Below are 23,972 nucleotides of genomic sequence, written 5' to 3'. Positions count from 1 at the left end.
GTGTCGCTGTGTTTTCAGATTTGGGCACTCTAGCTCCAATCTGCTTTGTTTTCACATTTAGACTACAAGTGGACGGGTGATTGCTAATCTACCGCACTCTGGTTTTCTCTCAGAGGCCGGTTTCAAGGTTCCGTTGCCGGGACCAATCATCAACTTTCTGAAGGGGGTGAGCTCGTGGTTGCTTTGAAGAAAGCCATCGCTGAAAATTCAGCAAACATGTCTGATACAGAGGATGAGTACTTCTATCATGAAGAAGAAGAGCAAGAGACTTCTCCTGAAAGAGATGTATCTGAGGATATTTTTGCAAGAGAACATGCTGCAGATGTTGAGCCCTATGAGGATGTAACACAGCCAGAAGATGTGCATGGTAAAGAGGATGATGATGCTCGGTTCAAAGATCGCTTGGCTAGTGTTATGGATACTTTTATGCAGCTCACACAGAGCGAGAGATTTGCTGAATTTATGAGATCTCGCACAGAGCCCCGCACAGACCCAGAAAAAGAAGAAGAAGGTTCGTTCGAAGAATCTTCCTCAGGGTCATAGTGGAGCCATCCCACAGGAACCATCTTTTGGCCAGTTTCCGAACATGCAGCATGTTTATGGTGCAAACTCTCAGAGTTCCTTCTATGGACAGCCACCTATTCCTCAGTAGAATATGCATCCAGGTTATTTTGGTGGTGGCTCGGTGTTCCAATCCATGACTGGGGGCTACCCTCAGGGAGGCATGGGTATGTATGGGCCTTTTGGAGCCAATTTTCAGCCTGGCATGCAAGGGAATATGTATGGTGGTATGCAGTCCAGTATGGCTGGAAATATGTTTGCAGGCATGCAACCTGGGATGCAAGGCAATATGTTTGGTGGCATGCAGCCAGGTATGCATAATGGAATGTTTGGAAACATGGCTGGGATGTATGGTATGCCTGGTGTTGGAATGGGAAATGTTGACCTAATGATGGGTATGAATATTGGGGGCAGCAATCTTACGAAACCACTTCCATACGATAATCTAACGCCTATGGGAAAGGCGAAGGATTACAAGGAAGGGGGAGCTGCAGTGAAGTTTGACACTTTCAGTGGGGCCAAGGATAAATTGAAGGCACTTACCTTTTTACAGCAGTTTGATGCTGCTTTTTCTGGTGGGAATTACACAGAGTCCTCTAAGGTGAGGAAAGCTGCCACTTTTCTCAAGGGCAATGCTTTGCAGTGGTGGTCTACTCTTCTTTTGCAGGGCATAGCACCCACCACATGGGTTCAATTCAAACAGGTTTTCTCTTTCGTATGGCTCACATCTACATTTGAGGTGGATGTTATGACCGCATGGCACAAGCTGGATGCTTCAAAGTGTGATAGTTTGGAGGATTATGACAAGAAGTTTTGGGAAGCTCTACTCCCAGTGACTTCTTATCGTGCCGTGCCATTATCTGAGCAGGTAGAGGAGTATTGTTGTGGGCTGCCCAAAGAGTGTCATGTGCATCACAGATGCCATGGACATTTCTAGGGTTAGATCCAGAAGAGGCAAGCAGATAAAGATTATGAACCAGTAGAACCAGAAGGTAGGAGCTTCAGGTGACTCATCTGAGGTGAGCATGGAGCAGGACCAAGTGGGATCATGCCAGAGGGGCTGTCGGCTGCAAGAAAAGGGATGCTGGCTGCCAGAGGAGCTCTCGGCTGAAGCCATCAGAGAGGTTGGGCAGCAGGCGCATCAATGACAAGGACAAGCAGTCGGGATGCTCCAAAAAGGGGCTGTATGGACATGGGACTGGCCGACCAGCAGTCGGCCAGCATAAAGTGTCCCAAGTCCCATATAAAAAGGGCCCTCATGCTCAAGGTTTGGTCATTCCACCCACTAGGGGTGTGAGTCACTAGGGGTCCCATAGGGGACAGAATTTAGGGTTAGCAACCTTTTTATGAATGCAGCCCATGGCTGCAAAGATCTGTACCTTTTTGTACCATAGTATATACTGAAATTCCAGCATTCTCACTCTCTCTCTCTCTACTCTCTCTCTACCTGCGTTTTTGCATCAGATGGTGCTTTTCTGCATCAGAAGGTTTTCAAGAGTGTTTAGGGCTGAAAGAAGACTACCCAGAGCTTCCGCGCGTTACATTGGTATCAGAGCATCAGGCTCAGCCAAACTAAACACTGATTCAGTCCCAGATGATGGTGTACAGGTCCAAGGTACAGGAAAGTACACGGATTCGAAGCCCAAGGCGAGGAGCACAGAGTGTTTTTACTGTACTGAAGAGGGGCATATGTCATTCAATTGTCCCAAAAGAACGTCCAAAAAGGACCCTGACAATAAAGGAGAGCCCAAGCCAAAGAAACCAAAGCCTTCTACAGGCTTAGTTCCTGATCTTGTGGGGGAGCAGCTAGGTGGTGAAGCTACAGAGTTGTGCAGGGCATGGGGCAAAGTGAGAGATCAAAATGCTTTGATCTTCTTTGACACAGGTGCTAGAGCCAACTTCATTTCACCAGATTTGGCTGGCCGATTGGGGATTCGCGCAGAGGAGATGGGGCCGTTACATGAGGCAAATATGGCTTGTCCAGGGTATGCAGAACCCGTTACTCCTATCATTGGGAAGCTTCGGCTTCATTTGCAGGGTTATGTGGACAGCGAGGAGTTCTTCATCATGCCTTTGGATGGCTGTGATGTTTTGTTGGGGATGCCATGGTGCCACAGGGTACATGCGGTGGTGGATACTTACAATAGGAAAATCACTCTGACTCATAGAGGGAAAGAGCATGTATTGGATGTAAAACTCAAAGGGGAATCTGTTCCTATTGTATCCGCTTCGGCGATTTCATCCGTAATGAAAAAGCATCTTTCCGCGTACTTGATTTATGTAAAGGATGCACAGGATGATGAGTCTAAGTCTAATTTGTCAATGTTAGATAAGGACAGGGCTGATTTCTTAAGTGGGTTTCAAGACTGTTTTTCCGAGTCATTGCCAGGAGAATTACCTCCTAAGAGGCGAGAAGATCATGCCATAGATCTGATTCCTGGTAGTACTCCACCGAATAGACCGCCGTACCGTGTTAGTGCAGCCCAACAGGAAGAGATTATGAGTCAGGTGCAGGAGCTTTTGAATAAGGGGTTGATTCAGCCTAGCTCATCACCCTTTTGCTCACCTGTGCTCTTAGTGCAGAAGAAGGATGGTTCTTGGCGCATGTGTATTGATTACAGGGCGTTGAATCAGAATACCATCAAGAATCGATTCCCCATACCGAGGATCGATGACATTTTGGACCGCTTACAGGGCTCCACAGTTTTCAGTCATATTGACTTGAAAAGCGGGTATCATCAGATACGCATTAGACCCGAGGATGTGCATAAGACAGCATTCCGAACCACGTTTGGGTTGTATGAGTTCTTGGTTATGCCCTTTGGTTTGACAAATGCGCCTGCCACATTTAACAGAATGATGGACAGGATTTTCAGGCCTCATTAAAGTTTGGGGCCCTAGGGATTATTTTGGGGGAGAGTCACTCCACTTTTGGAGTAAGTGTATCTCTCTCTTCTCTCTCTCTCTCTAGCTTTTGGAAAAGAGGGAATCGTGGAGTTCTTCAAGCGCATATACACAAGCGTGGAGAAGTGGAAGGAGAAGGGCGACTGCTAAAGACTGTTTGCTGCAGTTTTCCCTGTGTAAACCAGCCGTACAGCCTGTACGGACAGGCTGCAGGCTCTTTCTTGGTCCACGCTACACACAGGCGGCTGCTGAAATCTGCTGTAAGCACTCTTTCTCTGCTGGATTCTCTGCGCACAGGTCCTGTGCAGGCTGTACCAGCAAGTACACAGCCAGTACAGTACTGTATGGTTGCCGTACAGTGTACGGACAGCCAGGTACAGCAAGTACAGTTGCTGCAGGCGGTGCAGACAGGTGCTGGACAGAACTGAATATTCAGATTCAGGCGAGTATAAGTGTGGACAGCCGACTGTGTGTGCAAGTACAACTCCTGGCACGTATCCCGAGGTGGTACAGACGGGTACAGTGCTGATTTTCAGATCTGTATTTTCAAGGACAGCATAAGCGTGAACATCAGGAGGAGGGTACAGGCAAGTACAAGCACATGTGTGAAGCAGGGTTGTGGATACAAGTGCCTGCAAGTACAGATTGGTGCTGTTGCTTCCTCCAGTGCTGTTTCACGAGCTGAATTTGGTAAGCTTCATTTCTGTTCATCTATCTCTCTTTCTACTGCTTGATGTCTGTTGCAGATATGAGTTATCTGGCCCCTTGTGAGAGGAGGGGTATGGCAGATTGACAAGGGTTGAGACAGAGTTTGGACAGCACATGTATGTTTGAGCTGAGATGATGTATCATGCACTTGAGTTATGCCCATGGCTGGCCTGCATAATGATCTTGGCTGATCAGAGGGAGGCACAGTTTGTTATTTGGAGACACAGATCTGTGTGCATAGATCCTCTGTGCTAAGAAGGATTTGTGGGCCGTCAGATTGGATATACAGGTGCATGAGAAAGAGATGTTGGCTGTAATTCACGCTCTTTCTACATGGAAACACTACTTGCTTGGGGCTGATTTCACTGTGCAGACAGATCATCAGACCTTGCGATATTTCCTCACGCAGACTAAGCTTTCAGAGAAGCATATGCGTTGAGCAAACTTTTTGTCAATGTTTCACTTCCAGATTGTGCATGTGGAAGGCAAAAAGAATGTAGTGGCAGATGCTTTGTCACGCAAGCCACAGGTCTCTGCAGTTTCACTTGCTTATCATCATGAGCTTGATGAAATGAAAGAGCAGTATGCCCATGATGAGGACTTTGAAAGGTTGTATGATCAGATGTCTGAGGGTCAGCGGCATGAGCACTATACTCTCAGAGATGGGTTTTTATTGATGCATGGCAGACTGTGTGTTACCAGGCCATTGCGACTCAAGGTTATGATTGAAAGTCATGCTCCACCGTATGCAGGTCATAGAGGTATTGATGCCACGGTCAAAGCAGTGGAGACTTTCTTTTATTGGCCAACCTTGAGAAGAGATGTTGATGCCTTTGTGAGGCAATGCATTGTATGTCAGAAGGTAAAGTTTGACCGTCAGAAGACACCAAGGTTATTACAACCTTTACCTATTCCGGATAGACCTTGGGAGAGCATTGCCATGGATTTTGTATTTGATCTTCCGCGGACACAAACGGGAAATGATGGCATCTGGACTATCATATGCAGGTTCAGTAAGCAGGCACATTTTATTCCCGTGCGGAAGACAATTAAAGTGGATCATATGGTGAAGTTGTTCATGGCGAACATCTTCAAGTATCATGGCTTGCCTACGTCTATCATTAGTGACCGTGATCCACGGATGACGAGTTTGTTTTGGAGAGGGTTGTTTGACAACGTGGGTACAACTCTCAAGTTTTCATCGTCATTTCATCCACAGACAGATGGTCAGTCAGAAGAGGCTAACTCTACAGTGTTGGATCTTCTCAAGTGTTATGTGTCAGAGCACAAGCAACAATGGGAAAAGTATCTTCCTTTGGTGGAGTTTGCATATAACAACACTGTACATAGCTCGACAGGCAAGGCGCCTTTTGAGATTGTAGAAGGAGGGAAGAAGGTTCCACCCATTTTGCATACAAAGGATAAGATCTTTGAGGTTGATCAGTATGTGGAAAGCTTGGATGAAGCTTATCGGAGAGTTAAGTTGGCCCTCCAGAAAACTCAGCAGAAGCAAAAGAAAGCCGCAGACCGTCACAGACGTGATTTACAGTTTGCATTGGGTGATTGGGTTCTTTTGCGCTTTGAAAAGGCTAGACTTACGCATGCCCTCCACGCTCACCAGCCAATCAACCCTTCGTCCAGCACCTCCAGCCCGTTTGTTTGAGCGCCAGCCTTACACAAAACCCGACCCTTGCCAACTGGCTCCCACACGGCCCTCCTGTCTTGCCTTGCACCTTGACGCAGCTGAATGACCAAAGCCCACCTGTGGCCTCATCCTTGTGCCAGCCCACGCTTCTACAGCTTGCCTGCACACCTTCTTCCAGTCGTCGCCAGCCTCTGCACAGTCACCACAAACCACTGCCCTCGCCTCTGGTCTCTACACCCTCCAAGCGTCTTTTTCTCCTTTTGGCGACCCTGCAGGCTTACTCCTTCTAGGCGGCTATCTCAAGGCGCGTATATTCCCTAAATTGAGCATGCGATATTATGGGCCTTTTCAGGTTTTGGAAAAGATTGGTGAGGTAACCTATCGTTTGAAGTTACCAGATCACTGGAGGATTCACAATGCTTTTCACGTGAGTCTTCTTAGACCTTTCCGTGGGGATGTGCCTGAGGATGTATCAGATGAGGCTCAGCCGGAGGTTGAGGAACTTGATGAGGTTCTGATTCCAGAGCAGATACTGGCACATAAAGAAAGGAAGGTACGAGGTAAAGTTTCCCGTCGCTATCTTGTGAAGTTCAAGAACTATTCACCGATGGATGCGAAGTGGATGGAGGAAGGTGACTTAACAGATTCACCTCAGGTTTTGCAGCTTTATCTCGATGCCTTTGAGTTAGAGCCGACTCTTATTGCGGCTCATTCAGGTTCAGCAGAGCATGGGTCTGGAGCATTACCTGATGCTCAAGAGGGGGGTAGCACCTCCACTCCCTTGATACAGACAGGCTCAGATGACATCTAGAGGTCGCTTGGTGCAGATTTTATCTCACTCTAGCTTTTGGAAAAGAGGGAATCGTGGAGTTCTTCAAGCGCATATACACAAGCGTGGAGAAGTGGAAGGAGAAGGGCGACTGCTGAAGACTGTTTGCTGCAGGTTTCCCTATGCAAACCAGCCGTACAGCCTGTACGGACAGGCTGCAGGCTCTTTCTTGGTCCACGCTTCACACAGGAGTTGCTGCTGATTCTTCTTCTCTGCTGGATTCTCTGCGCACAGGCCCTGTACAGGCTGTACCAGCAAGTACACAGCCAGTACCATATTGTACGACTGCCGTACAGTGTACGGACAGTCAGGTACAGCAAGTACAACTACTGAAGGCGGCGTAAACAGGTGCTGGACAGAACTGTGTACTCAGATTCAGACAGGTACAAGAGTGGACAGCAGACTATGTGTGCAAGTACAACTCTTGGCACGTATCCCGAGGTGGTACAGACGGGTACGGGGCTGTTTTTCAGATCTGTATTTTTCAAGGACAGCATAAGAGTGAACATCAGGAGGAGGGTACAGGCAAGTACAAGCACATGTGTGAAGCAGGGTTGTGGATACAAGTGCCTGCAAGTACAGATTGGTGCTGTTGCTTCCTCCAGTGCTGTTTCACGAGCTGAATTTGGTAAGCTCCGTTTCTGTTCATCTATCTCTCTTTCTACTGCTTGATGTCTGTTGCAGATATGAGTTATGGAGTGGGCTGGGGGAAAGTAGCATACCGCCACATATAGCTCGCGGAGCCTCCCTCTGCATATTCGGACCCACATGTACGTCGCATCTACATCTCTATGTACCACATGTATTTTGTCATGAAGCTCCTCCCTGTAAAGTATTGCCACTCCTCCAGATCCTTTGGTACCTCCCACTGTGCGTGGCTGAGGGCGGAAAACTGATTCCCATCTATAACCTCGGACGTCAGGAAGCCTCTTGTTTGTGCACTGATGGGTCTCCGTATACATAGCAATATCACTGTGTCTGAAAGTATCCTGCATCTGTTCTAAGGGCTCCGTTGCAATTGCACACCGTGAATCGCAAGGTCTCATAGGCCGCGCACCGTCAAGCGGGCTTCCTCTCCGTAATGATGACTCGGCCATCTGTGTATACCGCCCATTTCCCCTCTTTCCTTGCCTCAAGCACACGCGGCATGTGTTCCTTCCGGTGTGCTATCTGTGCCAGTGTAAGGTCCTCATCCAAATAAATCTTTTCCCCCTTAAGGGCCATCCTTTTGGAGAGGAAGGCCTTCTTCTTCTCCAAGTCACCAAACCTGATGATCAATATCTTCACCCTGGTTTCATCTCTGCCTACTTGCCATGCTCTGGTAATGGGTACATTAGTGGCTCCAATTTTTGTTGCAAGAGCTTTTGTATCCTCTTGGGGATTTCCCTTATCTTCCCACCCAACTACACGTATATGTAAGGCACGTGCCCGTCTCTTGGCTTCCTCTTCCAATGTAGCATTCATCACCTCTACTTTATTGACTGGTGTATCCTTCTGTTTTTTTACTACTTCAATCCATGGGTTGACTTCCTCAATTTGTTTCTTTGTGGCACTGGCAATTTCAGCCCATGAATGCATTTCCTTCTCACCTGCAGCCACTTTTGCCTTACATGATTCCAAAGTGTTTTGCATTTCTGTGATGTCTTTTTCGCGGTCAGCCATACATGTCTTCAAAGTACCTTCGTATGATGCAACTGTTGTGCCAATCTCTCGGAGCATGTCATCCTTCCATTTCTGCATCTCTTTTTTCATTTCCGTGTGCATCAAGGCTTGGGCTAATTCCATCTCAACCCGTACTTGGGCTTCCATTTCTCCCTTCAATTGGACATATATCTCTTCCTTCAGCATTTCGTATGAAACCGGCCTCTGATAGAAAACCAGAGTGCGGTAGGAGCAACCACCCGTCCACTTGTAGTCTAGATGAGAAACAAAACACAGATTGGAGCTAGAGTGCCCAAATCTGAAAACACAGCGACACCTGTTGGCCCCAAAGCTTGGCGCCCCTTGCGGTATTTCTTTATTCAATTAAAATAATATGTATGGCTGAGTACAACACAAAAACCAGCCAAGAGTTTACACCTGTAAGTCCAATCTGACGGCCCACAAATCCTTCTCAGCACAGAGGATCTATGCACACAGATCTGTGTCCTCAAGCAACACACTGTGCCTCCCTCTGATCAGCCAAGATCACAAAGCAGGCCAGCCATGGGCATACATCTGGCATAACTCAAGAGCATGATACATTTTCTCAGCTCAACATACATATGCTGTTCAATCCCTGTCTTAATCCCTTGTCAATCTGCTATACTCCTCCTCTCACAAGGAGCCAGATAACACATACCTGTAGCAGACATCAAGCAATAGAAAGAGAGATAGATGAACAGAGTCAAGGCTTACCAAGTTCAGCTCGTGAAACAACACTGGAGGAAGCAACAGCACTAATCTGTGCCTGCAGGCACTTGAATCCACAATCCTGCTTCACACGTGTGCTTGCTCTTGCCTGTATCTTCCTCCTGATGCTCACTCCTATGCTGTCCTTGTAAAGTACAGATCTGAAAATCAGCACAGTACCCGTCTGTACCGCCTCGGGATACGTGCCAGGCGTTGTACTTGCATAAACAGCCTGCTGTCCACTTCTGTACCTGCCTGAATCAGAGTACACAGGCCTGTCCAGCACCTGTCTGCACCACCTGCAGCACTGTACTTGCTGTACCTGACTGCCCGTACACTGTACGGCAGTCGTACAGTAGGGTTTGGGCTGGAAAACAGGCTGTACAGCCTGTACAGAGCTTCTGCGCAGAGTTTCCAGCAGCAGCTCTGTGCGCCGCCAGCAGCAGAGGAGAAAGAGAGAGAAAGAGAGTGTCCAGTACTGGCCGTACAGTGCTGTACGGCTGATTCTGCTCAGAAAAACAGCTACAGCACTTCAGCAAATCAGTCGCCTCTTCTCTACAGCTTCTCCACGCATGAATACAAGCGCATGAAGGGAAAGCTCCCCTTTTACTACACGATTCCCAAAAAGGGAAGAGAGAGAGGGAAGAGAGAGAAAACCCCCTCCCAATTTAATCCCTAGGGCCCCAACTTAATAAGTTCCTAGGGCCACTAAGGCCTAGGGGCAAACTTCAATAAACATTCAAACTTAATGTTTTAATGTTCCCCCTTCACACCTAGGGATGTCCACACATCTTAAACACTGTCCGGGCACCCCCCATGTGAATCATAAAATATTCTGACTCTGCAACCACCATGCCCACACTTGTCCTGCTCCATTTTCACAGGGCCATGACATACCCCCCTCTCCAGACCCATGCTCTGCTGAACCTGAATGAGCCACAATAAGAGTCGGCTCTAACTCAAAGGCATCGAGATAAAGCTGCAAAACCTGAGGTGAATCTGTTAAGTCACCTTCCTCCATCCACTTCGCATCCATCGGTGAATAGTTCTTGAACTTCACAAGATAGCGACGGGAAACTTTACCTCGTACCTTCCTTTCTTTATGTGCCAGTATCTGCTCTGGAATCAGAACCTCATCAAGTTCCTCAACTTCCGGCTGAGCCTCATCTGATACATCCTCAGGCACATCCCCACGGAAAGGTCTAAGAAGACTCACGTGAAAAGCATTGTGAATCCTCCAGTGATCTGGTAACTTCAAACGATAGGTTACCTCACCAATCTTTTCCAAAACCTGAAAAGGCCCATAATATCGCATACTCAACTTAGGGAATAAGCGCTCTTTACCCTTCATCTTCTTGAGTCTAGCCTTTTCAAAACGCAAAAGAACCCAATCACCCAATGCAAACTGTAAATCACGTCTGTGACGGTCTGCGGCTTTCTTTTGCTTCTGCTGAGTTTTCTGGAGGGCCAACTTAACTCTCCGATAAGCTTCATCCAAGCTCTCCACATACTGATCAGCCTCAAAGATCTTATCCTTTGTATGCAAAATGGGTGGAACCTTCTTCCCTCCTTCTACAATCTCAAAAGGCGCCTTGCCTGTCGAGCTATGTACAGTGTTGTTATATGCAAACTCCACCAAAGGAAGATACTTTTCCCATTGTTGCTTGTGCTCTGACACATAACACTTGAGAAGATCCAACACTGTAGAGTTAGCCTCTTCTGACTGACCATCTGTCTGTGGATGAAATGACGATGAAAACTTGAGAGTTGTACCCATGTTGTCAAACAACCCTCTCCAAAACAAACTCGTCATCCGTGGATCACGGTCACTAATGATAGACGTAGGCAAGCCATGATACTTGAAGATGTTCGCCATGATCCACTTTAATTGTCTTCCTCACGGGAATGAAATGAGCCTGCTTACTGAACCTGCATATGATAGTCCAGATGCCATCATTTCCCGTTTGTGTCCGTGGAAGATCAAATACAAAATCCATGGCAATGCTCTCCCAAGGTCTATCCGGAATAGGTAAAGGCTGTAATAACCCTGGTGTCTTCTGACGGTCAAACTTTACCTTCTGACATACGATGCATTGCCTTACAAAGGCATCAACATCTCTTCTCAAGGTTGGCCAATAAAAGAAAGTCTCCACTGCTTTGACCGTGGCGTCAATACCTCTATGACCTGCATACGGTGGAGCATGACTTTCAATCATAACCTTGAGTCGCAATGGCCTGGTAACACACAGTCTGCCATGCATCAATAAAAACCCATCTCTGAGAGTGTAATGCTCATGCCGCTGACCCTCAGACATCTGATCATACAACCTTTCAAAATCCTCATCATGGGCATACTGCTCTTTCATTTCATCAAGCTCATGATGATAAGCAAGTGAAACTGCAGAGACCTGTGGCTTGCGTGACAAAGCATCTGCCACTACATTCTTTTTGCCTTCCACATGCACAATCTGGAAGTGAAACATTGACAAAAAGTTTGCCCAACGCATATGCTTCTCTGAAAGCTTAGTCTGCGTGAGGAAATATCGCAAGGTCTGATGATCTGTCTGTACAGTGAAATCAGCCCCAAGCAAGTAGTGTTTCCATGTAGAAAGAGCGTGAATTACAGCCAACATCTCTTTCTCATACACCTGCAAATGCTTCTCGGCATCTTGCAAAACTCTACTCTCATAGGCTATCACATGTCCCTCTTGCATGAGAACTGCACCAATGCTACTTCCACATGCATCACACTGGACAACAAAAGCCTTTGGGAGGTCCGGTAACACCAATACTGGGTCCGAAGTAAGCTTTTCTTTGAGCTTTTTGAATGCTGAAATTTCCCGATCAGCCCATCTAAACGGAGTTGCTTTCTTCGTCAAAGCATGAAGAGGTGAAGCAATTTCAGCAAAGTGCCGTATGTAACGCCTGTAATAGGAACACAATCCTAAAAAGCTGCGTACATCATGCACGGTCCTCAAAGCTGGCCAATTAAGTATTGCTTCAACCTTGGCTGGATCCATACGGACTCCATGACCAGACACAATATGCCCCAAGAAATGTATCTCCTGCAAAAAGAACTCACTCTTCTTGCCATTAACCACCAATCTATGGTTTCTGAGTTCTGCAAACACAATGGCCAAATGCCTTCTATGCTCTTCCTCAGTTCGTGAATGCACAATCATATCATCAAAGAATGTGCCCACAAACTCTCTATGAGGCCTGAAAATCCTGTCCATCATTCTGTTAAATGTGGCAGGCGCATTTGTCAAACCAAAGGGCATAACCAAGAACTCATACAACCCAAACGTGGTTCGGAATGCTGTCTTATGCACATCCTCGGGTCTAATGCGTATCTGATGATACCCGCTTTTCAAGTCAATACGACTAAAAACTGTGGAGCCCTGTAAGCGGTCCAAGATGTCATCGATCCTCAGTATGGGGAATCGATTCTTGATGGTATTCTTATTCAGCGCCCTGTAATCAATACACATGCGCCAAGAACCATCCTTCTTCTGCACTAAGAGCACAGGTGAGCAAAAGGGTGATGAGCTAGGCTGAATCAACCCCTTATTCAATAGCTCCTGCACCTGACTCATAATCTCTTCCTGTTGGGCTGCACTAACACGATACGGCGGTCTATTCGGTGGAGTACTACCAGGAATCAGATCTATAGCATGATCTTCTGGCCTCTCAGGAGGTAATTCTCCTGGCAATGACTCGGAAAAACAGTCTTGAAACCCACTTAAGAAATCAGCCCTGTCTTTATCTAACATTGACAAATTAGACTTAGACTCATCATCCTGTGCATCCTTTACATAAATCAAGTACGCGGAAAGATGCTTTTTCATGACTGATGAAATCGCCGAAGCGGATACAATAGGAACAGATTCCCCTTTGAGTTTTAAATCCAATACATGCTCTTTTCCTCTATGAGTCAGAGTAATTTTCCTATTGTAAGTATCCACCACCGCATGTACCCTGTGGCACCATGGCATCCCCAACAAAACATCACAGCCATCCAAAGGCATGATGAAGAACTCCTCGCTGTCCACATAACCCTGCAAATGAAGCCGAAGCTTCCCAATGATAGGAGTAACGGGTTCTGCATACCCTGGACAAGCCATATTAGCCTCATGTAACGGCCCCATCTCCTCTGCGCGAATCCCCAATCGGCCAGCCAAATCTGGTGAAATGAAGTTGGCTCTAGCACCTGTGTCAAAGAAGATCAAAGCATTCTGATCTCTCACTTTGCCCCATGCCCTGCACAACTCTGTAGCTTCACCACTTAGCTGCTCACCCACAAGATCAGGAACTAAGCCTGCAGAAGGCTTTTGTTTCTTTGGCTTGGGCTCTCCTTTATTGTCAGGGTCCTTCTTGGACGTTCTTTTGGGACAATTGAATGACATATGCCCCTCTTCAGTACAGTAAAAACACTTTTGAGCATCTCTCAAAGCCTGTCTTTCCTCAGAAGTCCTTTTGGGCATTGGCAACTTCTTATACTTTGTCTCTGTAGACCCTTTAGCATCACGAGAAGCATGCCCAAATTTTTCAGCTTTCTTGCCCAATTTCTTACTGCCTTTAAACCCAGATGAACCACCTGTGAGTAACGCATTAGCTGTCATAGCATTTTCAATCATCTGTGACATGTTCGTTACTCTTGTCTTTATACAGTAATCTCGTACCTCCTTGGGCAGCCCACAACAATACTTCTCAACCTGCTCAGATAATGGCACAGCACGATAAGAGGTCACTGGGAGTAGAGCTTCCCAAAACTTCTTGTTATAATCCTCCAAACTATCACACTTTGAAGCATCCAGTTTGTGCCATGCTGTCATAACATCCACCTCAAATGTAGATGTGAGCCATACGGAAGAGAAAACCTGTTTGAATTGGACCCATGTAGTGGGTGCTATGCCCTGCAAAAGAAGAGTAGACCACCACTGCAAAGCATTGCCCTTCAGAAAAGTGGCAGCTTTCCTCACCTTGGAGGACTCTGTGTAATTCCCACCAGAAAAAGCAGCATCAAACTGCTGTAAAAAGGTAAGTGCCTTCAATTTATCCTTGGCCCCACTGAAAGTGTCAAACTTCACTGCAGCTCCCCCTTCCTTGTAATCCTTCGCCTTGCCCATAGGCGTTAGATTATCATATGGAAGTGGTTTTGTAAGATTGCTGCCCCCAACATTCATACCCATCATTGGGTCAACATTTCCCATTCCAACACCAGGCATACCATACATCCCAGCCATGTTTCCAAACATTCCATGCTGCATACCTGGCTGCATGCCACCAAACATATTGCCTTGCATCCCAGGTTGCATGCTTCCAAACACATTTCCTTGCATACCGGACTGCATACCACCATACATATTCCCTTGCATGCCAGGCTGAAAATTGGCTCCAAAAGGCCCATACATACCCATGCCTCCCTGAGGATAACCCCCAGTCATGGATTGAAACACCGAGCCACCACCAAAATACCCTGGATGCATGTTCTGCTGAGGAATAGGTGGCTGTCCATAGAAGGAACTCTGTGGGTTAGCACCAAAAGCATGCTGCATGTTCGGAAACTGTGCAGGAGATGGATCCTGTGGAGTGGTACCACTATGACCTTGAGAAAGATTCTTCGAACGAACCTTCTTCTTCTTTTTCTGGGGCTCTGTGCGGGGCTCTGAGCGAGATCTCAAAAATTCAGCAAATCTCTCACTCTGAGTGAGCTGCATAAAAGTATCCATAACACTAGCCAAGCGATCTTTGAACCGAGCATCATCATCCTCTTTACCATGCACATCTTCTGGCTGTGCTACATCCTCATAAGGCTCAACATCTGCAGCCTGTTCTCCTGCAAAAATATCCTCAGATACATCTCTTTCAGGAGAAGACTCTTGCTCTTCTTCTTCTTGATAGAAGTACTCTTCCTCTGTATCAGACATGATTGCTGAATTTTCAGCGATGGCTTTCTTCAAAGCAACCACGAGCTCACCCCCTTCAGAAAGTTGATGATTGGTCCCGGCAACGGAACCTTGAAACCGGCCTCTGATAGAAAACCAGAGTGCGGTAGGAGCAACCACCCGTCCACTTGTAGTCTAGATGAGAAACAAAACACAGATTGGAGCTAGAGTGCCCAAATCTGAAAACACAGCGACACCTGTTGGCCCCAAAGCTTGGCGCCCCTTGCGGTATTTCTTTATTCAATTAAAATAATATGTATGGCTGAGTACAACACAAAAACCAGCCAAGAGTTTAGACCTGTAAGTCCAATCTGACGGCCCACAAATCCTTCTCAGCACAGAGGATCTATGCACACAGATCTGTGTCCTCAAGCAACACACTGTGCCTCCCTCTGATCAGCCAAGATCACAAAGCAGGCCAGCCATGGGCATACATCTGGCATAACTCAAGAGCATGATACATTTTCTCAGCTCAACATACATATGCTGTTCAATCCCTGTCTTAATCCCTTGTCAATCTGCTATACTCCTCCTCTCACAAGGAGCCAGATAACACATACCTGTAGCAGACATCAAGCAATAGAAAGAGAGATAGATGAACAGAGTCAAGGCTTACCAAGTTCAGCTCGTGAAACAACACTGGAGGAAGCAACAGCACTAATCTGTGCCTGCAGGCACTTGAATCCACAATCTTGCTTCACACGTGTGCTTGCTCTTGCCTATATCTTCCTCCTGATGCTCACTCCTATGCTGTCCTTGTAAAGTACAGATCTGAAAATCAGCACAGTACCCGTCTGTACCGCCTCGGGATACGTGCCAGGCGTTGTACTTGCATAAACAGCCTGCTGTCCACTTCTGTACCTGCCTGAATCAGAGTACACAGGCCTGTCCAGCACCTGTCTGCACCACCTGCAGCACTGTACTTGCTGTACCTGACTGCCCGTACACTGTACGGCAGTCGTACAGTAGGGTTTGGGCTGGAAAACAGGCTGTACAGCCTGTACAGAGCTTCTGCGCAGAGTTTCCAGCAGCAGCTCTGTGCGCCGCCAGCAGCAGAGGAGAAAGAGAGAGAAAGAGAGTGTCCAGTACTGGCCGTACAGTGCTGTACGGCTGATTCTGCTCAGAAAAACAGCTACAGCACTTCAGCAAATCAGTCGCCTCTTCTCTACAGCTTCTCCACGCATGAATACAAGCGCATGAAGGGAAAGCTCCCCTTTTACTACACGATTCCCAAAAAGGGAAGAGAGAGAGGGAAGAGAGAGAAAAACCCCTCCCAATTTAATCCCTAGGGCCCCAACTTAATAAGTTCCTAGGGCCACTAAGGCCTAGGGGCAAACTTCAATAAACATTCAAACTTAATGTTTTAATGTTCCCCCTTCACACCTAGGGATGTCCACACATCTTAAACACTGTCCGGGCACCCCCCATGTGAATCATAAAATATTCTGACTCTGCAACCACCATGCCCACACTTGTCCTGCTCCATTTTCACAGGGCCATGACATCGTATATCACTTTCCTTTGGGCATGCATCTGCTCGGTCCATTCCTTTTCAAGCTCCTGTCGCATGGTGTTCATCTCTGTCCTTATGTGAAGCTGTAGCTCCTCATAAGGGGCCTCATCTCGTCGGGCCATCTTCGTAATCCTTCGTGAGCCAGGGGACATGATTCCTTCCCTCAGTCTTCTGCGGTAGGCATTTGGTGCCTTCGTGGGGGTGTGAAAGGTTGTCTCACCATCCTGTTCCCCCTCCAGGGGTTGAGACATGTTTTCCTCTACTAGTTGCTGCCTTGGGGGCCTGAGCAAGAGTGGGTGGGAAAACAAGGAACTGGCTGCGCACAGAGTACAGCAGAGAGGCGTGCAGGTGGGTGCGCATATAGAGCAGGCGCACAGGTCAAGCCCGCCAGCCTTCTCACACCAAAAAGTCTTACCACGTGCAGTCCAGACCTGTCGCCAAAGAGAGAGAGAAGATCGTTTCTGTCCTGTGTGCCCAGCCGACCAGCTTTTTCAAAGAAAAACCACCCACGTATGCTGCAGCCCAACTGTGTGCCCAAGGAGAGGATCAGCCAGTCGCCTGTGTGCCTGTCTCTCCTGCCGCACCCTTCGCAAGAGCGTGAAAGAGAATTCAATGTGGGGAGAGAGAGAGAGTTCTGCCCGACTGCACCTCCTGCGCCTGACTGTTTGCAAGGGGAGAGAGAGAGAGAGGGAAGACGCCTGCGATCTGCGAACATGTGACCTGCGCCCTGTGACTTTTCAATCTGCTGGCCAGTGACTCAGCGACTCTGCACGCCTTCGACCCTGCTCGCGTGTGTCTTAGCTCACTTGCTCGTTTGCGATTCTGCTCGCCTGATCGCCTGCGACCTACTTGCCTTCATCTCTGTTCGCCTGCGACTTGCTCACCTGAGTCTTTGTGATGTGTTCGCTTGTTCGATGTGCGACCTGCTTGCCTCCTCATCTGCTCTTTGTGATTCGAAAGAGAGAGCAAGATCGCACAACGAGAGAGAGAGAGAGAGAGAGAGATGTTTCTTCTCGTGTGCAGGTGTCATCTGAAAAAATTGGTGCAATCAAGCAGAGGCTCCAATCGCTACTTCGCCCTTGTGCTGTCATCTTTTGCAGCCGAATGGTACCTCATTCTCTCAGCCGTGTCCCAAGGATAACTTCAGATATTAAGTGCATGTTTAAAGATTGCTTCAGTGAGAGCTCCAACTTGTTCGTGTCATTGAGTTTGTTAAAGAATGCACATGTGCTATGCATCTCTGGAATAGGCTGCCCAGAATCGCTATCACTGACTTTGGAGCAGGTATCTAGAAGTGTGCACCTTGTTAACTTTTTTTTTTTTTTTTTTTTGGGGTTCTTTGAAATAATTACAATGTATAGGGAGGTTGTATTTTGGGCTCAATGTGCACTAAGATTGCTAAGGCTGTGTGTGTTTCAGCTAGGAGCACTGCATGTAGAACGAATGGATTTCCCTGATCACTACCATTTTCAAGCTCAGGTTGATCTCCTCCTCTAGAAGATTCCCTGCTAAATGACCACGTTCTTTCAAATTTTCTGTGATTCTCAATGATTCCTATCTTATTTTCTGGTTTGATTCAATCACTTCGTTTTGTATTTCTAGTGTTACATTTTGTAAAGTCATTTCTTTACCGATGATCAGATTCCAAAATATGGCTGTTAACCTTGGTATCCCATGAAACATAGAACACATGATTTAAAGTATTAATCCAGGTATAAGAGCCAAAGCATACCCTAACCGGGAACTTGTTGCAGTTGAGGATTCTGCCTTTTGTTCAATATGAGCTGGAGCTCACATGTGATTTTCAGGACTAGAAGCTTAGGTTTAAGCTTTTTTTTTTCCTGGTAAATAGATCCTTCTATTAGTTACCGAGCAAAACAGCCATAACGGCTAAGTACAAACTCAGCTCCATAGAGGGGAGCGAGAGTCAAGAAACAGAAAAAAGGGGGGAAGGATGCTCTCCTCCTCTGGCTGGCCGCTCTAGGAGGAGAAGGCATCTCATACAATGGGGGGGAGGGGGGAACAACCACACAAGTGGTCTATAGTGCCAAGTGGGCTCACCACCACTGTCAGTGACAAAGGGACCGTGACGCTAGATCCTCAGAAAGGCCTCGCAGCACTTCCTCATATTGTTGGAGCCACCCTGTAGCTTCCCCCACTGTCCATGGAGGGTATGAATGATATCAAGCCAAATGCTCCGGATGGACTCAGCTGGTGGGGTGAGGGTGCCCTTCATAGCCTCGCTACAATGAGCTCTCCAAATGTGCCAAGCAGCAATACTGTTGCAAATCTCCCATCTCTAGCTGGAACTGGGGGTCCAAGGATCAGTGGATGGATCTGGGACTGGCAATGCAGAAATACGAAGATGAGAGAAGTGGAGGGTCTATGTGCCACTCATGCACATGAAATCAATCACCCTCACCCTCTGCAAGGTGTACCCACTGAAATCCTCCAAGGGGGGTTTTGCTCTCTCAAGTCTACCGTGAGGCCTGATTATGTCATGCCTGGTGAACACTCCCAAGCACTGTGGGGGGGGGAAGGGTTCGGGATCGGGGCTAGCCATTTCGGGGAGATGGAAGAGTTGTTGTCAAGGCTAAGTCTGTCCCTACCCCGTATCCCAATGAGGCTCCTCTCCTGAGCCTCCAAGGCCACCTGTTTGAAAATAAGCCAAGCAGTCGGCCAGTTGATATCCAGGCGGCCAGCTTCAGTTTCTGTCCACGACTATAAAATCAGCATTTAATGCTGGAAAATTCACATAAAAGGTTGCGCTTCTTTCCCTTGTTGGCTGGGCATCATGCGCCTGAAATCCAAGGGGCTGGACACTGAATCTATGCTGTTTTGGGGACTGGGCAGCCTGTATGGGCTGCCCCAAACTTGCCCTACAGCCCTCATAACACTAGATGTGTTGTTGGCTGCCCCTGGCATGCCCCTAGGGCTGTCCTACAGCCTCTCTATGGCTGGTGGGTTCAGCCAGGGCCTTCCTGGCCCTCATGGGGGTGGTTTCACACTATCCCCATGCCCACACTAAGACCTGGGGTAGCCCTATGGGCTGGCCCCTATTCCTAAAAGCAAACCCTAACTATCTACACAATGATTTGGCATCCGGTACCATACCAGATACACAAAATCATTGCATCATTCTAGAGGGAGACTCACAGCGCGGATTGGCACTGTTTCATGTGCAGGACAGTGCACGCCTGACCTTGGACTCGTGTGTAGGACAATGCACACCTGACCTCGGACGACCAGGATGGATCCCTGGCTGACTCGTCCCGGACTGGGCTCACATGGGACCAGTTTACCTTCCGAGGTCTTGCACCTTCTGTACAGATATGTCTAGGTGGCATCCAAGTGCGGGATGCACGTGACAAAGAGGCCTCTCCTTTGTAGGGTCCTTCCCCATGTGCCTGCATGAAGGAAGGGGGGGAGGGGGGGGGGGGGGGGGCGCCTAGTATTCCTATTTGTTTGCATAAGTATTGTTTCTTGCTTTTAAAGTAGCCTGTCTAGTTTGTCCAGCGTTTTCTTAGCAGGAAGATGGTAGTATCAAGCTGGCTCATGAGGTTGGCCATGTTGCTGTGCAGGATGTTTTTGTGATAAAGCAAAGACTACGTGAACTTAAATCAAAGCTGAAGCACATTCCTGTTGTTATTTCCACAGAGAAGGTAACAAATGCTTTTGCAGCTTACACCTCTCCTTCTTGCTTTTCTTCCTCTTTTTTCTCGGGACCCAGAATCATTGTAGTTTCTTTCTTTTTGACATTTCTTTTATCATGCAGGATTATGCAAGGTGTCCTGACTTTTTTGGGAGGCTTGAAGAATACGATGTTTTTATTCTTCACTCTATGTTGGAGGTCATTAGTGACTCAAGCACTGTAACAAATCTTAGTACCTTTATTGTGTCGAAAATGCAAGGTTGGAAGTGTAATTCTTCTCTCAATTGACAGAGAACACCTCTCTACTCTTGTTAAAATGAACCGAGGATACAACTAACATGAAGCTTGTCAGAACCCGCACCATTGGAAGAGATTGAAAACCCAAACGAAAACCGCATCCCTCCATGGTTGGGGGCCTCTTAAGAGGGAGATGACATTAGAGCATTGGTTACTGTTTACGTAACCAAGACTTTGTCGGGTCAATATAACCTAATTGGAATCGTAAGTCTCTAAACAAGCGTACCTCCATTAATGACGTCTCTCTCTCTCAACCAACTCTTTGGCGTCATTGTAAATTAAGGAGCTCAGTACAGTAGGTGACCCTCTTAAGCAAAATCACACCCAAATGCATTCGTCCTCTAGGACAGGTTTCTTACGGAAATCCACAAGTTTGGATCAAACGTCTTGAGATGGCTATGTAATCCCATTAGGCTTTGACTTACATTGTATCATTATTCTCATGGGCTGTTTTGGCTCCTTCTTGAGGTTAATAACCCCCATTATTATCTATAACTATTTGGGGTGGAAAAATGAAAGATGATTATCTAACCAACTAGAAAGAAAATTGAGCTTGTAGCTTGAATCAAAAGGGAAAAAAAGGTTTAGTGGCACCATAGATAGTACTTGAACAGTTTCTTGGTGATTGGATTACCTTGCATTGGCTCTATTTTAACAGGATTCTCAAATGAGGCTATGGAATGCCTTATCTAATAGTAACTCCCTTTGCTCTGTGGGCTGCATAGGTTAGACAATTGTTTCTCTAATCTTATTGTGTTCGGTTTGAGCTTTGCAATACTAATCCTATAACTAGCGTCACTTTCCTTGCTTGGCTTGTTTAGCATCATACAAAAATGAGAGGCAAGTGAAAAATCACCAAAATTTGCCCTAGACTTGCTATAGAAAGAAAGATGTTATTAATGTAAAAGACCCGAAGGGTTTATGAGACCAAAATGTTGTTACATGTGATCCATGAGTAACCTGGGTGTCGAGACAGCATGAAAAATGTGGAAGAGTAGCTACTGAAAGAACAAGACCTGTGCGTACAATAAAGTAGGCAGCAGAAGAACCTCATGTGTCCAGACACAGAATGTGTTGGAGAGAGAGAGAGAGAGAGAGAATTAACGGTGACATCTTGTGGGCTGTTGCTGGAGGGCTATGAAGATGGTGAAAACATGCTGTTAAAGTAGCAAATGTGACATCGAAAGCTTTAATCTTAGTTGATAAAGGGACCGTGCCGTTAGATGTTAGGCCTATAACCAAAAGTGAGTTGTAACTTACCAGTCTGCTCCCATAACGATACCCTTGCTAATTAATTATGGCTGTGCTATGGTCGATAGGACAGAAGCTATTTAAAATCAACATCAATCTCTTGCCTCAGTCAGGGCAAACAAAGGAAGGCGTAAGTATCCAAAGAAGTGGTGTTTTGAATGCTACCAGCTTGGAAAGACAAAAGGGGATTGAAATGTGTGGGAGAAAGGAAAGGAGTAGAAGGATCAATAAAGGTAATGCCTGTATTGCATTTGAGATCAATGTTAAATGTCATTCTTCTATAGGTTCTTGGGCCGGAAAGGTAGAAGAATCATAAAGTTCTTGACTTGAAAGTTAAATCAATTCCAACATGTTAGATTAGCCTCTTGGTATCATCAACAAACAGTTTTTGAACTCACACACGTTTATTTGGTGAATATTTACTTGGGCAGAGCAACAATGATCACAGAACACTGGAGCTCTACGCGAGCAACACTTCTCTCATTCCTCAAAACAGGCCCATTGATGTAACCCCATCTTTTCCTCAAAGCGAGTCCTCTGAAGTATGTGTGGAGCAGAGTGCTTTGTCCTAGGAGTACAGAAGAATCTTGTTGTTGATTAGCACTGTAGGGCAGACTTTCAAGTAGTGGGCAAGCAGTTAAAGGGCTGTGAAGGCTCTTTGTATGTGAAGAGTTTATGCAGCAATTTGCTTTGCTCAAAGTAATATCCTCCACTTCATTACCAAAAGTTCTCATCTAAATGGCGGAATGGTATGTCCTTTATGATTATGGTCTTAAGGGGAAACTTGTGTCACCTCCCGGCCATACCTTGTGTATGGCCTTTTTCTTCCCCTCACCATACCCCCCACACACACAAAAGGAGCATTGTTGTCATTAAAACAATTAAATTCCTAACAACTAAAGTTGATAAACATGTCGCTTTCCAAGGATTACTATGAGACTCTTCTTCTATACTCAATGATCAGAGCATTTGTCACATTCGTGACAATTACTCTTAAAAATTCCAACCGGTCGACTTCTAATAAAATCATTGATTTAGAGTTGATGAGCCACACTCCACATAATTTTTCTTACTATACTTTATGTCATTCCATAAAGTCATCTACGCTTCTCTGTGGCAACACTAAGAACAGATCATTGACATAATAGTGTCTTTTGAATATGGATTGATGAACAAAGCCTTGTATGATTTCCAAACGTAATGTGATTAAACACCAAAGCCTTATTTCTTCTATGTGGGTTCATTGGCTAAGCTAGACACATTGTAGATCAATAAACATATTAATATACTCCCTATTCTTTGTATGTCTCTTGTATTGTTCATTTTAAATTTACATGTGAAACCATGCCACGACTACCCAAGCATTCTAGGGCTATGATGTAGGTAGTGATGGTCATGCCTATCCCTTGTATCATGACACTTATCTTACTCACAAGACCTTTTTTTTTTTTTGGTGCATTTAAACCACCCTCGTTATTATATGCAAAAGGAAAAACTCTCCCTCATTGGTTAGTAGTCCATTAAATTTCTCATTTTAGACAATGATAACAAGGTCGTCACACATGCCATTTGTAAGAACAATTTGTATGCGCTTTATCATTTGCAGCCCAAGCTAATTTAGAAAATACTAGGTTATGGCATGAGAGATATGGGCATCTCAACATGTAGACATTACAAGAAATACACAGAGAGAAGCTTGTTGAACATCTACCACCAATTTTAGATGGTTTGAATGTATGTAATGCTTGCATGATATTGGTAAAAGCATCAACAAAAACTCTTCTTGCAAGAGGCTAGCTTCAAGACCAAAGCTCTTCTACAACCCTTATTCCTCCTTTTTTTCTCTTTAGATGATATTTTTAGGAAAAAGTTTTGGGTTTATTTTCTTGAGGAGAAGTCTCAGACGTCCGGTAAATTTAAGGAATAACTTGGTTTGGTTGAGATTGAGATAGGGACCAGGATATACACAAAGTTTAGATGATTAGCATTAAGCTAAGCTCACACATAATGATACACCTTAAGGAATACTAAAGGAACACTAAATACAAAGTTTAGATGATTAGCATTAAGCTAATCATCTAAGCTCACGCATAATGATACACCTTAAGGAATACTAAAGGAACACTAAATACAAAGTTTAGATGATTAGCATTAAGCTAAGTTCACACGTAATGATACACTTTAAGGAAGACTAATGAAGTATTAAGGAACACAAAATATACAAAGATGGGATGATTAGCATTAAGCTAAGCTTAAACATAATGATGCACCTT

The 23,972-nt window shown here is 46.0% G+C and overlaps 1 protein-coding gene across 3 annotated transcripts in view; it reads left to right on the top strand.

Annotated features, from left to right (window-relative positions):
• Positions 1-20,652, top strand: part of LPXK (tetraacyldisaccharide 4'-kinase family protein) — a 41,656-nt gene extending 21,004 nt beyond the window's left edge. For 2 of the 3 annotated variants that reach the window (XM_086800384.1, XM_086800374.1), the window contains exons 5-8: positions 17,523-17,783; positions 17,919-17,978; positions 20,081-20,161; positions 20,275-20,652. In XM_086800384.1, the coding sequence (XP_086656510.1) occupies positions 17,523-17,783; positions 17,919-17,978; positions 20,081-20,161; positions 20,275-20,439 (567 nt within the window). In that variant the 3' untranslated portion in view covers positions 20,440-20,652. The remainder of the gene's footprint in view (positions 1-17,522; positions 17,784-17,918; positions 17,979-20,080; positions 20,162-20,274) is intronic. The other variant, XM_086800379.1, reaches the window with a different exon arrangement.
• Positions 20,653-23,972: the final 3,320 nt, after the last annotated feature.

Source organism: Cibotium barometz, chromosome 1, assembly GCF_041138505.1.
Source record: "Cibotium barometz isolate CiBa-2024 chromosome 1, ASM4113850v1, whole genome shotgun sequence".
NCBI lineage: Eukaryota > Viridiplantae > Streptophyta > Polypodiopsida > Cyatheales > Cibotiaceae > Cibotium > Cibotium barometz.
The sequence above is the reverse complement of the archived record's forward strand: the minus strand, read 5'-3'. Positions and strand labels throughout refer to the sequence as shown.